Here is a 15,789-nt window from a genome sequence, read left to right on the forward strand (position 1 = left end):
GGATCTTTCTCCCAGTGTAGCCTTCTACAAATTAAAAAGTACAAGCATGACTGAGAACAATTCCTTGAGAAAACCTCTAAGCTTGATCGTTAACTTTAACTGGGTAAATAAGACACAGGAAAGAAACTAAAGTGGAAATCCTGAAAAGTGCAAATGTTACCAGATACAGTAAATCAAGGTAATTGGACAAGAAGAGTCATTTTGTACATGCCCTCCTGCCTATTTCTTACTGCAGCACTTATTTGAAATAAATCTAAAAGTCAAGATTACAAAACACATTTATTAGCATTCACATGATTCTTAGATTGGGACACTGGTAAGAATTGCTTCATGTCAATATGAAGTTTTAAAAACCATTTTGGAATGAAATATAGTTCAATCTTAAATGTGATTAAAATCAATCAATATGCTAAAAACTCAAAAGTAGGAATGTTATGTTGTTGATGATCTATTGCATAGCAAAGATGAAAAAGATAAGCTCCATTTTTACTTTGGAATATGAAATCCATACATCCACAGCGATGATCGTGCACAAACACTATCAAATTCATGTTTCATCAATACAGCAAAAACCTGTGATCTTTCAGAATTTGCTTTCAACATCATCCTCGACATCTTACACGGGATAAACTGTGATCAGTTTCATCTTATTTAGTAGCAAGGAAAGTAAAATGAGAGGCAGAATTAGTTGACACGAGGGTTACTACTCTTAATTCTCTTTGAGCTGCTCCCCAGATGCCTCGTTTGAAATTTGCAGAAAAGGAGTGCTGATCTCGCTTGATTGCATGTCACCCGCCACTCGAAGCAGGCAGCTCAGGACCATGTCCTTGGCCAGACTAGCCTCCAGGTTCCTCTCTCGACTCAGCTGCAATGTGATCTGATCCAGGCTTGTTAGGACCAGCTCCGAGCCCAGCAGGGGACAAACAGGGCCTAAACCAGAAAGCTTTTCTCTGGCCATGTTCTCCATCATGTACTGCTGGTACAGATCGAGGATTTTCTGCTCCAGATAGTGGTTTAGAAGAGAGTTAGAGAATGGACCTTCACGCCCCTGGAGGAAAAAGCTGCGATCACGTGTGCTCCCCTGCCTCCAGCGGTTTGAGCCCCTCCTCAGGGGATAATTTAGTCCAGTCTGAGGTGTCTGTTGAGGGGGAGATTCCTCCACAGCTGGGAGGACGTCACAGGACTGGAGGAAAGGGCCCGCAGCCTGGGTGTCAGCACCAACACGGAGCTCACCATCATTGGCTGAGAGAGGCAGAACCTGGTCACCTCCGATGTGAAGGTCACTGTAGTTCAGGCAGAAGCTTTGACAGAAAGAGGGAACCAAAAAAGGGGAATCGGCGCCTGAGCAAGACTGAGCTGGGATTTCAATCTCTGGGGAGATCTGTCTGCTTGACCAAGCTCTGTGGATATCCAAGGACTGCAGCGGAGAAATGTACAACTCCTCTGATGGAGGACCTGTATCCTCGGGGGAGTCGTGACGAGAGAGTGGAGTGTGCCTGGTGGAGCCCGGTATGAGGGTAGCAGCTGCTCTCGGCAGCCCATAAGTACTCTGGAGAGTCTGCTGAGGACGGAAGGGATCAAGCTCCAATTCACCATAGGTCATGCTCAACAGTCTGCCCTCACAAAGCATGGCTGCAAAACAGATGCAATGCAAAATCAGAATATGTCGGGCAAGTTATGGAACAAAATGCATTTTATTATTTTACATGTTGCATTGAGTGTGTCCCAAAGCACATACTTCTGTTGGTATACTGTATCACAGTCGCTTAAATGCAATACAGAGTACTTAATCGCAGCAGGTTAGTCTTGTCTCAAATCAGGAAATGCAGTTTTGCACTTACAGGAAGTTACAGCAAGTTGTAAAGAGACATTAGGCGATTAATCTGAATTTGGTGGCTTTTTCACACACTGTTAAATTCATGTTACTCATATTTTATGTTAACATTGTTCTCTTACAGAAAATGAACTTATTGAAATTCCAGCTAATAACATGCTGACTAGCTAGTGGATGCTAATGTTAGCTAGTGCACTAGCATGCTAACAGAACAATATCTACTATTGTACATTGCATTTGAGTATACTTACTTATGCACCCAAAATATGTAGTATTTAGTACAGAAGTATGCGATCTTAATGTTACTACTAATTGGCTTAGTGGTAACATTAACTAGGCCACTTATATAGTGTAGCTACGTTAGCTTTAGCCAAAGCTAATGAAGCTAAAGCGAGCTATTGTTCATGTAACTACTTCTAAAAGTTCTATCCACCTTATTCCTGGGGCAGCTACTTTAAATCTGAATATGGGCTAAACTTCCAGTGCTAAAGCTGAAGGACATTAAATACATGTATTCTAGTACAGCAGCTAACGATAGATGCTAGCAAAGAACGACAGTTGTTTCGATAGGAATTCACCTCGAATTTGTAAATATTGATATATTTTTGAAATTACATGTTCAAACTGTTTGTATTGTAAGCTGTAAATAAGTAAATAAGGTGGATACCACATTATTCCTGGAGGGGTCTACTGTATGAATGTTGGCAGAACTTCCCATACAGTAACAATAATAGCAAAACAAGATTCTTCCAAGGGCTTACTAAAGTGATTTAGCATCAACAGTGGTTGTTCTGAAATAAATATTTGCTGCAATAAATACTGCTTCATTTTTGTTAAATCAGTAAAGTTAAATGGGCTGAAAGTTTTAAATTAGGCCTATATATTCTGTAATGCTCAGTACCTGTTGCGCCATTCGTGGCACTAACTACGTGACAAAGTTAAATATATGTCTTTAACAACAGTGTTTTAAACATGCTGCTCACTGTTTACGTGCATTTGGGATGTAATTCTTTCAATATTAATTTATCATTATTTCAAAACTTGACATTTACCAAACTGAAGAGCTGACAACCTGAGTCATGGATAGTTTTATCAATATAGTTCCCACATTTTAAGAGGGATTAGTTGGTGGAATAAGAATTTCAGCAACCTCACAAACTAGAAATACTATCTGAAGGTGGTGTCCAAACTCATTTTACAAAACGTGTTTGTCTGTTACTTTACTGGTATGAGGCTAATAAAGTTAGTTAAATATGCTTGTCTAGGTTATCTGAGATAATGTCGTCACTTTGTACTCTTTAGATGAGAGCGGAGAAATAATAATGTTATCCTGTTTGAGGTGAAGCAGATGAACTTTACATATTTTAATGTCCAAATTGCTCTAATAATCACGTTTCATATCTATGCAAAGTCCCGTTTAGATAGAAAGGATCGGAAGTTGCGCCCATATTTCACGCAAAGAATCATGGGGGCTAGGAATAAGGTGGATACATAATTTCATCCCAGATTAGACCTCTGACCTTTTTCTGATTTATTTATAAAATGTTTTGTCTGTAATAGTTGCTATGTGGTTATTTCATGAATGTAGACTTTATTTTTTGAACAAAGGTGAATTTAAAAGAAAAAAATCTAAAATTGGAAATACATTGTACCAGCAAATGATGCCACTTCTGTCCTGTCAGAGGCGACATCTCACAGCAGTGGTGTGAAAGAGGGGGCATCTGAGATCTACACATTTAGCTGGGGATGTGTTGGGGGTAGTGAAACTGGCAGATGTTTGAAATATGATAAAAAATTAGATCCTGCTTTCTGTGAGGAGTCACACAACTAAAATATTTTGAATTACTGGTTTATTTCCATTTTTACACACTCAAATATTTTTCATTACAGTATTAATAAACAAACCTTATAATAGAGTACTAATAAAGTATATAAGAAATGTCAATTTAAAATGAAGCTGTCGAATTCAAGGTGAGTTAACGGAGCAATATTTACCTCCAAGTTGTGTTACAGAAGTTGTTTAGTGAAAAAGATGACCTTGGGTAAAGTACAAGTACTTAAAAACTATGTATTCCTTAATCCATTTTCACCATTGAAGGGGAAATATTCAGTATATAGTGCTGATCAATGCCAAATACCACAGCATTCATCTAGTTAGAATTTGCAGTGCTTAAACAGGCCTTTCCACTCAACTAAAAGGCATTGAGGGCAGTGAAAAACATTGGAGGTGGGATAAAATACCATAAAAACTCAAAGACAAACATTCATTCAGCCATAACATTCATGACTACATGAGAGAAGCCTCTTTACAAACACTTCCAACTGAATCTCAAACGATCCTATTCATGATCTATTTTGATTCTGGAGTGAGGAGGTCACCATATTGATCCCCAAACAGAAAAGCCTTACCTTATTCGACAACCATAAATAAATCATAACCATCTGAAACAAACATCATCCTACCTTCGGCTGGAATCACAGTCTCTAAGTAAGCCTTCACCCTAGGGTGCCAAGTGTCCTTCCCGTGCTTTATCACAGTAGGAAAAAAATCTTCTTAGAAATGCTGAATTTTTATAAATACAGCCGGCCAAACATCTGCTCAGTGTTTGTTTCAGGATCCGTGTGAATGAGAGCGTGCATTCATGTGTTAGGGTTGTCTTATATGAAGCATGCCAAGAGGAAGTGGAAACAACAGGTATGTTCACTTTTACTCATTTCTGCAAACTTAAACCAGCAGCTGTGTAAATAATGGGGATTAAATTCCAGCTCATCGTCTTGCTAATCTATCTCATATTTCAATCAGGACAGACTATATATGAGTTTGACAATAATTTATTAATTGAATGAAAGAGAATTGTGCAAAGTCCTTGGTGATTAGACTCCACCGTGACGATATGTATATGAAGGGTTAGTGAAACAAATGGCAGGAATAAGATACCCCTCTTTGGAGTCTAGATACTGGTGGTGGTGGTGTTGAGAGATGCAGGATCAGATGAGGAGTAGACTTCTAAGAAGCTGGAACCCAGGAATGCAGGATAAGATGAGCAGGAGACCTGTAAGGATCTGGACTAGAGGCTGAATAACTGAATGGAGGTGGCTGGGGTGGAGGAGGGTCGCAGCAACTGCACAGAACGACTGGCTGACTGTGAAAGAGAGAATGACAGATTTAAAATCTGACAGGTGCATGATGATTGGACAAACAGGGTTATGGCAGAATCTGATTAGCTGAGAACTTAGGAGGGTGAAAGCCCATAATCAGCTGATCATCAGAGCGGGAAGAGAGAAAGAATGGAAAAAGGGAGAGATGTGAATAAGTGGTGACTGAAGAATGAGCAGAAACAGTCTTTCAGCTTCAACTTTCGCTGACCTCCATTTTGATAAAAACCCAGTGAGCTATAACCACTTTTAAAGTAGATAAGGACAGAACCTTATTCTGTATTTTGTTGTTTATATTTCTACAAGTTGGCCGCCTCGATATCTGTAGGGGTGTCTCGATTCAAAGCTGGTCAACAAAGATTATTTGTCTCCCTGTCATGTCTAGGCCTTCCTGACCTTGAATCTTAAATATCAAACATGATATTTATGATTTTAGGTTGGGTTGCCTCAGAAATACCCACAACAACCAATGAGGGTGAGCAGACCAGGTAGCATCACCAACTGGATGTTGCATAGTTTTACAGCTTACTCTGCCTTGCTCAGTCATACTTTTCCATGACTGAGCAGCTGCATGCCAGCCTTACGCCATCAAGTCCAATGCTAATTCAAACCAGCTAAAACAGGGTTGTTACTGTATGCATTTTAGTATAAATGTTGCAGATTATCTACACACAATAATTTTCCTCTACCTCAGTACTTCTTTATCCCATCCTGCCAGGTGTTTGACTCTTCTGACTGCAAAATGTGCTGGAAATAGAAACTGCGGATGCTTTGTTTCCCTGTAAATGAAACAGATGTGCATTGGAAGTTTAATCAAAAGCAGAAGTGAAAGTCAGATTTCATGATCAATCATGGACAGTGAAAACAGACAGATTCCTGTTTTTGTTTTCTGATTCTTTGAGTCAAGCACACATGTTTTTGAGCTGTTCTTTGGAGCTTCATTCCACCTGTTATTCGTCTCAAAGCAGAAGTGTGATTCACGGCACATGGCCACAAATCATCACTTCCTCCTAGAAACCATGCTTATACTTTATTATTTTTTCAAATCTTGTTCAGCCTTTACTTCTCCTGAGACCTTGGAATGACCATTTTTCTAGTTCTTTATTTGCTCCTCACTTGATTTGAGCTGCCCTGTGGTAAAAACTTTGCATTTATCACTCTGCTTTGAAAACCAAGGTGAGGCCTAAATCAGATATCTGGTGAGAGTGATGGAAACTTTGCGGCCTTATTTATGGCTCCTTGTCTGCATGTATGACTCGCTTCAGTTAAGCCTCTTATACTCAGACTTCCTCCTCTTGCAGCAGGGAAGCCCGACAATAGGAGCTGATGAAATAAGAGAGAGCATGCTGTATTATTAATAAGGAAAGGAAACCTAGACATACGTCAACATCACATAACTTAGTCATGTTTGTTGCTTAAAGCTTGTAGAACTGAATTAATAGCTCAGCTATAATGTACTTCTTCATGAAAGGTCAATATTAAATGTCAAATTTAGCTACTCCATAGTTTTTAAACTGTTTTTAGATCTCTACTGTATTAGAATATATTTTTTAATACAAAACATGCAGGTTTAGGGCCAAAATAAGTGAAACCATACAGACCAATGGTTAATTGGAGTGACTGCATGTTTAAGTTATTTTGTCCTTTATGAGTCAGGATATCTGATACAGGACTGCCACTCTGTAGTAATGGCAACACAAGGTGTTGAGTTACCTGCCCGTTGCCCTAGCAATGTTTCTAGACAACAAATGATAACATTAAAGTCATGCTGAGCTCAAGTTAGGCATTACATTCGGACCTGTAGTCGCTTTTTGTGGCACAATGGAGCAGTCATTTGGAATTTTCAGCACCCTGGACAGCGTTTAGTCACTATAGGCAGCTCTGCTTTGTCTGTTTTTGGCGGGAAACTGTCGGACTGTACAGAGGAATATGGACGGTTGCTTCATAAAAAGTAAGGCATTTACAGATAAGCTTGTAACCCTGAAAACTTAAAGAATGTTCAGGAAGATCAATAATGTGTTTCGGCCTAACCACCACGGGCACAGAGGGCGGGAAGGTGGAGGTGGTGGCGGCAGGTTTAGAACCGAGCAGGACTACCACAGCGCATGCACCGTCCGCTTAGTCCGCAGCACTTCCATGCTCGTGGTGGGAGAGAAAACTCAGACAGCCGTGGGCTCAACTTTGAAACGGAGCAAAAGCACCGTGAGCATCGAGTCGACCTTGTACTATTATCAGAGGCAGGAGGACAGGATATGGCTCTACTCTCAGAATCAGAACTGCCTGGAGTACCTGGAGGCGCTCGTGGCTTTGAGGAGACAGTACACAAAGAGCGTGAGCGACTTGAAAAGTGCCGACAGCAAGGCCACTGTGTCCTCAAAGAAGAAGCACGCGCCCCCGCCGCCGAAAAAGGAAGAACAGGTAAGATTCAGTGAGAGAAAATACACCACAGTGGTGATATCAAAGGCAAATTTTCTCCTTTTTTCTCAGATATCAAAAGTCAAACCTGCAGTCCCTCCAGTCCCGGACGAGGAGGACACTCTGCAGTTCTTTGACGCAGTTATTGCAAGCTGCGACAGTGAACCTCTACGGAAGCCTTATAGGGACGATGGACACGCAGATGTGGACTTCATAGGTGAATATGAGCTGTAAAGATGGAGAAAATTATCGTGTTTACATGACAAGAAAATACTGGCATAGTCATCAAGTATAATCAATGAGGCAAAAGCACAATTTTCTAATATTAACCTGTCAAAATGTATGTTATGAATCCATAACCCCCTTTTCTGCTAACAACTATTTAGCTTAGTTGAAGGTTGTTAGTTCAGCAACAGTCAAACCATGACACCTGTAAATCAGAGAAAATAAATGTTGAAAAGGTGACATGTTAGTTAAACCTTCTGCCTTTTTTTTTTTACTTTTTAGACTTAAAAAAGTGTATTACCATGTAATCGAGTATTCTATAATCATTTCAAACTTGATTTTAATTTTCAAAATTATGTCATTGTTTTTATACAAGGTAAAAGCCCTCTCACCGCCCAGCTGTAGACACAGACTGAAATTGATAATTATGCTTCTTATTAGCTGAAACCCCAACAGCTTATCAGGCTTGATTATTTGTGGTCATATAGACATTGTTGATGTCTGAAACCACTGCCAGACAGGGGCAGTTCTAGTCATTTGGAGGCCCTGGGCAAAAAGCATTGTAAGGGCCATCCCCATTAAGCAACATAACAAATGTAAGCAGCGCCAATCCTTCTTTTTGTTATGTGTTATGTGTTGATCTTCTTTATCTCAACAATGTTCACATATTCATCATTATTTTAACCGGACAGACAGCTGAGCATTCTTCTTCTGCAGAAGAGTGTCAAATGTCATGCAAGTCAGCCACTTTAATGTGAGCACAAACACACAACTTGAAGCAGATATCCAGTAGATATCAGAAAAAGTTCACAACTAGCTTCATGGTACCTTTTATCCTAAAAATGACTGAGCTAAGTTTAGCCCCCTTCTTGGCACAGCTCCAGAGGTCAACCCCACGGTCAGTTTTGAGCAACCAAACCCTATTTTGATGCTGTTCTAGTCTCCTTTAGCAGGTTATTAAATTTCAAGATACACTTTTAATTATTGAAAATAATTTAATGTATACTTCAAATCTGATGCACACTTATATCTTTTAAATTTTGAGGCCCATTAGAGCAGCAGACCCGGGTTGCCGGATTGCCTACGTTTGTCTAATGGTCTTCACTGGGAAATGGGCATGCTGCTGGAAGGAACAGCCTCATGCAACAGACAAAGTCAACAAAAACATAGATAAGACAGTTTTGTCCATGGAGGGCATCACAAACCAAAAAAGATTATTTTATCATTAGGATTTCCTTACATGAGACAACAAAACAGCATGTATGCTGAATAAAAGCAATGATTTTTACACTGACAGGCTACACAACAGCAACCTCTCCTTGAGTATCCATCAGTTATCATTAGTTTGAGGATTTTTTTCCATTTAAAGCTGCTTTATTTCTTCTGTATTGAGTTTAAATTTGTAGATTCTTTTGTATGTATTCAGATGAAGTATATAATATACAACTTCGCGGCACATCAGTTTTAGAATGTCGCTGGTGAGAGTCGCTGCAGTCTGAACCGCACCGATTCAGCTTGAATCAAGCTGATGTAGTCACCAGCGATTCGCCTGTCAAGTCACAGACAGCTGGTTTTAGAATGCTGCAAGCATATTAACATAAAAAGGAAAATATAAATATTGTTTTGGAAGGCTATAAACGCCAATTCCCCCAGATAGTCGTGCTATTATTTCTAGAAATAACATCTCTTTTTCTCATTGATCCCCCTGATAATCACCCGTCTTCACCATCACAGCATTGCGGCAAAATTTCACAGCACATATAAACACTAAAATGCTTTGCTTGATCAGTCTTGTTATGATATCTGCTAAGAATAATTACTTTTCCACTGACAAATGTGGCAATATGAAGGTCAATCAGCATTAAGTGCTAAGGTTCACACCTGCTGCATTGTTAATTATCTTTAATGACAGAGGTCAGAGATAAAAATGTACTGAGGTAATGTGAATGAAGAAAACATTCATGGTTCATAGAGTCTTTGTTGCTAATCTTTACATATTTTAGCTGAGTTGACCTCCCAGGGTTGCTTCAAGAGCTGAACATCTTAATGGACACGATAAAAAAGAATAATTAAAGAACTTAACTTTATTGAAGAAATAAACAGAAACCTGAAAACACATAGATGAGGTATTGCGGCTACAAGGTGGGGAGAGAAAGTAAGATGACTAGCAAATAGAATCTGGGTAGTTGACAGCAGGTGCAAGCAACCAGGTGAGCTCAGCAGAAATCACCAGAGGAAGCACCAAAATAAAACAGGAAACAGAACTTGCAATTGTCAATTTATAACCAAAGATATCTCAAGACATTTACAAAGAGAACCAGTCTAAGCCATACTCTTCTCTTTGTTGTTGTCTATTATAATAAAGACGACGTTATCAAAGACTGTATAAAGAATTGGACAAAGCCTGTTTGACGTCAGTCATCTGCTTACAATAGGCAGACTCAAACTGCTTTTGAAGCCAGTCCGCAGCGGCTTCCGTTTTGATTTTGCTGTCTCAACCGAACTTTGGATCAACCTAACAGCCCGCCCACTAACTCAACTTCATTCTGGTTGACTGAAACCTAGCTTATGCCTGTCAAGCTATCTGTCAATCAAATGAGATGCACCAAATCAGTGCGCAGTGAGGTTTTTCCTCAATATAATCAAAACCATTGTGGTAAAAAAAAAAAAACACCCCCGTACAGTGTGAGGACATGAAGACATTAGCTAATGAGACATGTTTGGCTTATTGAACCAGGCTGTAAACCAGTTTATTTCTAGTGTAAAAAACGGCTTTTTAACATTTGTTGTGTACGGGACTTCTGGTGTTCCTGCAGCCAGCCTCAAGTCACTCACAGTATTGCAATTTTTTGCACTTCCGCATTGGCTTAATTTTTGAGGACAGGAGGTTACCGCTTGGGGTTAATAGTTGATACTATATTGAAGACTATATACCTTATTATCATAAAAAACAGTGTTGATTAACAGGAGCATGTTACAAGCAGTATTTAGCCCTGTCAATCAAAATAGTACCCTCCACCCACCTTCACTGTTTACTTTTTTTTTTTTTACTGTTGAACAGAAATGGCACTCCATATGGTGTATGGACCAGTGTTTTGGTTTCATTGATGAATTTCACATCACGTGGTAGAAAAAGCCATTAACAATGGCCTTCCTCGTTAAAGCTGCAACTACTCCTAAAGCATTCTAGGACTGCTCGCAGCACAAATCAAGAGGGTCACTTTTAACAGCTTTTCTCATCGTTGTGAGAAATGTATCCATGAAACCAAAACCTTGGTTAACTGCTTAGTAAAAACATCTTAATAATGAACCGAGTAAGCAATGTGTTCGTTCTCTAATGCCTAGTGGGGCCACAACGTTATGAGAGGCGGGAGGGGGAGTTCCATGTGGCAAGGGGGGCTCTGATGATTGAACTCACAACTTGTGGTAGAGAATAAAGAGGGTAAATTACAAGTAAGCATTACCGATATTGAACAAGTTGTGTCTGTCCTGCCAGCCCTTTCATAAAAATTCCTGCGTGAAGTTGAGCTGGGCTAAGGTGCAGACACAGCAGGAAATATCCAGGAAAAGCAAGGACAAGTGACCTCTGTGATTTTTGTTCACATAGTTATGCTGCTTCATGCCCTTTTCTGCTGGCCAGTATGCTCTTTCTCACTTCTTTATTGATACTCGGAATTCATCCAATCATACACAGTGACTTAACATGTAACTGTCATCAGACTGTTGCTTCATGCTCTATCTTTGCTTTCTGTTGCAAATCTTGCCTTCTGAGATTTCCTGCCTCCTGTCCAACCGTGAAAACTGTCCTCAAATTACCACAAGGTCATGTGGGAAAACAGCTATATTTTCAATTGGATAGCTGATTTTCAAAGCTAACTATACCAGAGCAATCAAGAATTTAAACCAAGCAAAATCAGGTCTGGATATGAGGAAGTGAAAGCATCTGGCCTTTAAATAGCAGCTTTCGGTCTCAACTCAAGTTGTTTCTCATCATTCTCATCTCCCACAGTTGCCTCCAGCTCGGCCGAGCATGACCTCCACTCAAACTGGGTCTTACGGGTTCCCCGGGTCACGGAGGACTCGGCACAGAAAGAGGTTCAGGACAGTGCCAATGAAAGAGCCACAAAGAAGAAAACCCAGAACGGGTCCACGAGCAGCAGACTGCGGCTGCAGAGGAACCCGATCCACCTGCCCAAAGTAGTGGAGAGCGCGTTCCAGACGCTGCGCTTCAAGCCCAAATTAAAAAAGCAGTGAAGCTTGATGGACATTTGAAACCAGCAGCACGTAGAGCTCGACCTGCTTTGTATGGACATATGCCATGCACTGATAAGATTCCATCCAGACCATTTATACTTGCTTTTAAAATGATAAGTTTTAATAAAGCAAATGTAAAAAGCATGCAAGTGAGGTCAATTAAATTAATCAGAAATGAATGTTTCTTACAGCAGATGTTCTGACGTGTCACAGGTGGCAAACACATGCATAACTGGGCCCAAAGCTCGTTAAAAAAAATCCAGCAGCCTAATGGAGTTCAGCCGTCATTTGTGATGTCTCATCCAGTGACAAACCTTTCCAGAAAATATCTTCTAAACATGTGATTCATACGTTTCAATAGGATCACCTTATTTTGAGAGCTAAGACAACAGAAGAGCTTTTTCATTGCTGTCTAGTCTCAAAAAGGCCCTGTGTCCATTATGTTTCTATCAAACGTCATTTTAAACTGAACTAAAGGAAGGACATGCTCAACAGTGCAGGAGGCATAAAATGTAAGCAGATTTTAAGGTTTAAAGCTGCTGAGAGACTGCATTCCTTGACATATCAAAGCCAACAATAAAATGCAAAAGTGTCCTTCACAGCTATAAGACTCAGAGGTAAACATTATCCAGAGTGCTGCATGAATGCCTGTATTTAATTAGGTTCAGATTTGTAAGGTCGACTGAAAGGCTGAGTCGGCTTCATAGTTCAAAAGCAGCTTTGCTTCCTCTGATTGTTTTTTTAATAATGATATTGTTTTTTAATTAAAAAGTGCAAACAAGGTAAATAGTTTTTGCTCAATTTTTCCATGAACAATAGTACTAAAAATGATACAAATGGTATATCGCTACCTCTGATTGTTACTGTAGTTATAACAATCTTAAACTTGAAGGGTCATTGTGATAAATAAGAAAACATGCTCAAACTTTAAGGTGAAATAAGGGTATGAGCTTCATGGCTGTGTTAATACTTTTGGCAATGTTTGAAATTTTTATTTCACAAGGTTATGTGTCACTTTTTTGTCACAACAGAGGTGAGTGGGTTTTTATAGCACTCACATTACTGGATATAAAATAACCCTTGATCTATCTGCACCCTTCAAGGTCGGAATAAATGTGCTTTTGGCTCTTGTGAAGGATGAAACACTTAGACTGATGAAATAAATTATTTGAGTCAGAAAATACTTAAAAGTTAAATGTGTAAAACTTGCACAATCACCCAACATACCTAAAAAATTCAGTATGCAGAGAAGTTCTTTTTGAGAGTGAGAATTCTTAAAGCAGAACTTCACGTCCCTTTTTTCAACAAAGTGAAAATATTTTTAAGAATTTTTGCAACTTAATTAAAAATAATGAATTTAAATTTATTGACAGAAGTATTCAGACCCTTTACAACAGCATTTAAAATTCAGCTCAGTTTCCTCCCATTTCTCTGTACCATTGTTGAGATGTTTCTACACCTTGACTGGAGTCCACCGGTGGTAAAGTAAATTGATTCGACGTGATTTGAAAAAAGGCACACACCTCTCTATAGAAAGCCTCACAGCTGGCTAAAAACATGTCAGAGCAAAAACCAAACCATGAGGTCAAGGGAACTGCCTGCAAAGCTCAGAGACAGGACTCTAAAGAGCACTGTGGCCTCCATAGCTCTCAAATGGAACAAGTTCGGCACAACCAGGACTCTTCAAAGAAGTGGTCGCCCAGCTAAACTGAGCAATTGAGGCCTTAGCAAGAGAGGTGACCAGGAACCGGTGGTCACTGACTGAGCTCCAGAGATACTGTGTGGAGATAGGAATTCCAGAAGGACAACCATCACTGCAGCCCTCCACCGATATAGGCTTAAAGGCAGAGTGTTAAACGAAGCCTCTCCTCAGTGCAAAACACATGAAACACTTGGCTTACATGAGGAGTTTTTTTTTTTTGCCTATTTTAAGTGTTAGATCAAATGGCAGCCCAAAAAACTCATCAGTGCGCTTCAATTCATTCACATTCCAGGGTTATCATTAGGCTATAGTTAGTTAACAGTTCAAGTAGTTGTATGCGACCTGAGCACTCCCATGCACCCTTAAGCAGTAAAACTAAAAACGTTTTGGTTTGACATTAAAGGATTAATATGAGACAGTAGATCAATATTTCAGCTTTTATTTCCAGGTATTTACGCCTGGATCTGATTCAGCACATTGAAAATATTATTGGTTTGAACCCACCCATTTTTCATGTGAGCAAACGTACTGGAACATGTGGCTGACAGGTGTGTTTTGTTGCCCAGGTGTGTCCTATTACACTGATTATTCAAACAATAAATAGCGCTGAATCTCTATGCTCAGTTTCAGATTTGGGTTTCCCCTGTGCATACTGTATAGTTGGAGGTGTAACCAATATGAAAACCAGAGAGTTGCCTATGGGTTAAAAACAAGTGATTGTGAAACTAAGAGAAGATGGAAAATCCATCAGAGCCACTGAAAAAACATTTGCCATAGCCAGTACAATCATTAGGAATGTCCCAGAGAAGAAAGAAACCACTGATGTACTCACTAATGGTGAATGTTTAGACCAAGGAAAACAGCATCAGTTGATGACAGAAACATTGTGGGAGCTGTAAAGACCCTAAAACAATTGTTAGTGACATCAGCAACAACCTCCAGAGGACAGGAGTGAAGGTATCTCCATCTACTGTTCACAGAAGACTTCATGAACAAAAGTACAGAGGATACACCTGAAGCAGCAAACCACTCATTAGCAAGAAGATCAGGAAGGCCAGGCCAGTACAGAGATCACTCTCAAACATTCTGGGACAAAGTTTTATGGACTGATGAGACAAAGATTCACCTTTACCAAAGTGATGGAAAGGCTAAAGTTTGTTGAAAGAAAGGATCTGCTCATGATCCCAAACACACCAGCTCACACAGCTGAGGTAATGTCATGGCTTGGGCTTGCATGGCTTCTTCTGGGACGGGCTTGTTAATCTACATTGATGATGTAACACATGATGGCAGCAGAAATTAACTCAGAAGTCTACTGAAGCATTTTGTCTGCCAATTTAAAGAAAGATGCAACCAAACTGATTAGGAGATTCTTCATCATGCAGCAAGATAACGACCCAGAACACACTGCCAAAACACAAGAGTTCATCAGGGGCAAGAAGTGGAAGGTTTTAGATTGGCCAAGCCAATCTCCAGACTTAAACCCTATAGAGCATGCATTTTAGCAGCTAAAGAGGAGACTGAAGGGAGTAACTCCTCGAAACAAACAAACTGAAAGAGGCTGTGGTGAAAGCCTGGAAAAGCATCACAGAAGAAGAATGCAAAAGTTTGGTGATGTCAGTGGGTCACGGGCTTGATGCAGTTACTGCAGAAAAGGATTTGCAACTAAATATTAATTCTTATTCACTTTAATCTATTTTAAGTCTATCTGTTCCAATACTTTTGCTCCTAAAATGTGTTCTGTTACAAATAAAGCTATCTCCTAAGTTGTGTATCAGATCCAAATGTAAACATCTGGAAATAAAAGCTGATATGTTGATCTCTTGTCATATTCATCTTTTGATGTCAAACCCAAGTGTTTTTAGTTTACAGCAAAAATAAAGGAATTGGTCCAACCGTTCCAATACTTTTGGAGAGGACTGTAAAACTACACTCACTGGTGGACTCAGAGAGAGGGCAGGAGAGGCATTCACCCCTCTTTGGTGCCCTAATGTTTGAAAATCACTATGAAAGTGCCCTCTCTACCTCTCTAATGCATCTATGGGTATTTAAACATAATAAAGTGCCCTCTTGAAGGCCCTCTCAAGGCCAATTTACCAAGGTCTATAATTAATGCTTTTTAAATTAAATCACATGCATTATTATTTCAGACCATTTTGATTAAACTGCTAGAAAGTCTTCCAGTAGCCACACTGTCTCCTTT

At 39.7% G+C, this 15,789-nt stretch overlaps 2 protein-coding genes across 5 annotated transcripts; one reads left to right on the forward strand and one right to left on the reverse strand.

The window, feature by feature from the left end:
- Positions 1-313: 313 nt before the first annotated feature.
- Positions 314-7,598, reverse strand: LOC121522847 (TLR adapter interacting with SLC15A4 on the lysosome). 4 transcript variants are annotated; one of them, XM_041807512.1, is made up of 5 exons: positions 7,494-7,598; positions 7,280-7,355; positions 5,680-5,769; positions 4,773-4,977; positions 314-1,632 (listed from the first exon to the last, which is right to left on the reverse strand). In XM_041807512.1, the coding sequence occupies exon 5, from the start codon at positions 1,628-1,630 to the stop codon at positions 710-712; it is 921 nt and encodes a 306-aa protein (XP_041663446.1). In that variant the 5' UTR covers positions 1,631-1,632; positions 4,773-4,977; positions 5,680-5,769; positions 7,280-7,355; positions 7,494-7,598; the 3' UTR covers positions 314-709. The 4 variants fall into 4 exon arrangements, with proteins under 4 accessions (XP_041663446.1, XP_041663448.1, XP_041663447.1 ...); XM_041807514.1 differs by lacking the exon at positions 7,280-7,355 and having other exon boundaries at positions 7,494-7,529; XM_041807513.1 differs by lacking the exon at positions 7,494-7,598 and having other exon boundaries at positions 7,280-7,389.
- On the forward strand, positions 6,986-11,944 carry LOC121522848 (uncharacterized protein C13orf42). The gene is made up of 3 exons (XM_041807517.1): positions 6,986-7,408; positions 7,478-7,622; positions 11,640-11,944. Exons 1-3 carry the CDS (start codon positions 6,986-6,988, stop codon positions 11,882-11,884), a joined length of 813 nt encoding a protein of 270 aa, XP_041663451.1. The 3' UTR covers positions 11,885-11,944.
- Positions 11,945-15,789: the final 3,845 nt, after the last annotated feature.

This window comes from Cheilinus undulatus, linkage group 15 (genome assembly GCF_018320785.1).
Source record: "Cheilinus undulatus linkage group 15, ASM1832078v1, whole genome shotgun sequence".
NCBI lineage: Eukaryota > Metazoa > Chordata > Actinopteri > Labriformes > Labridae > Cheilinus > Cheilinus undulatus.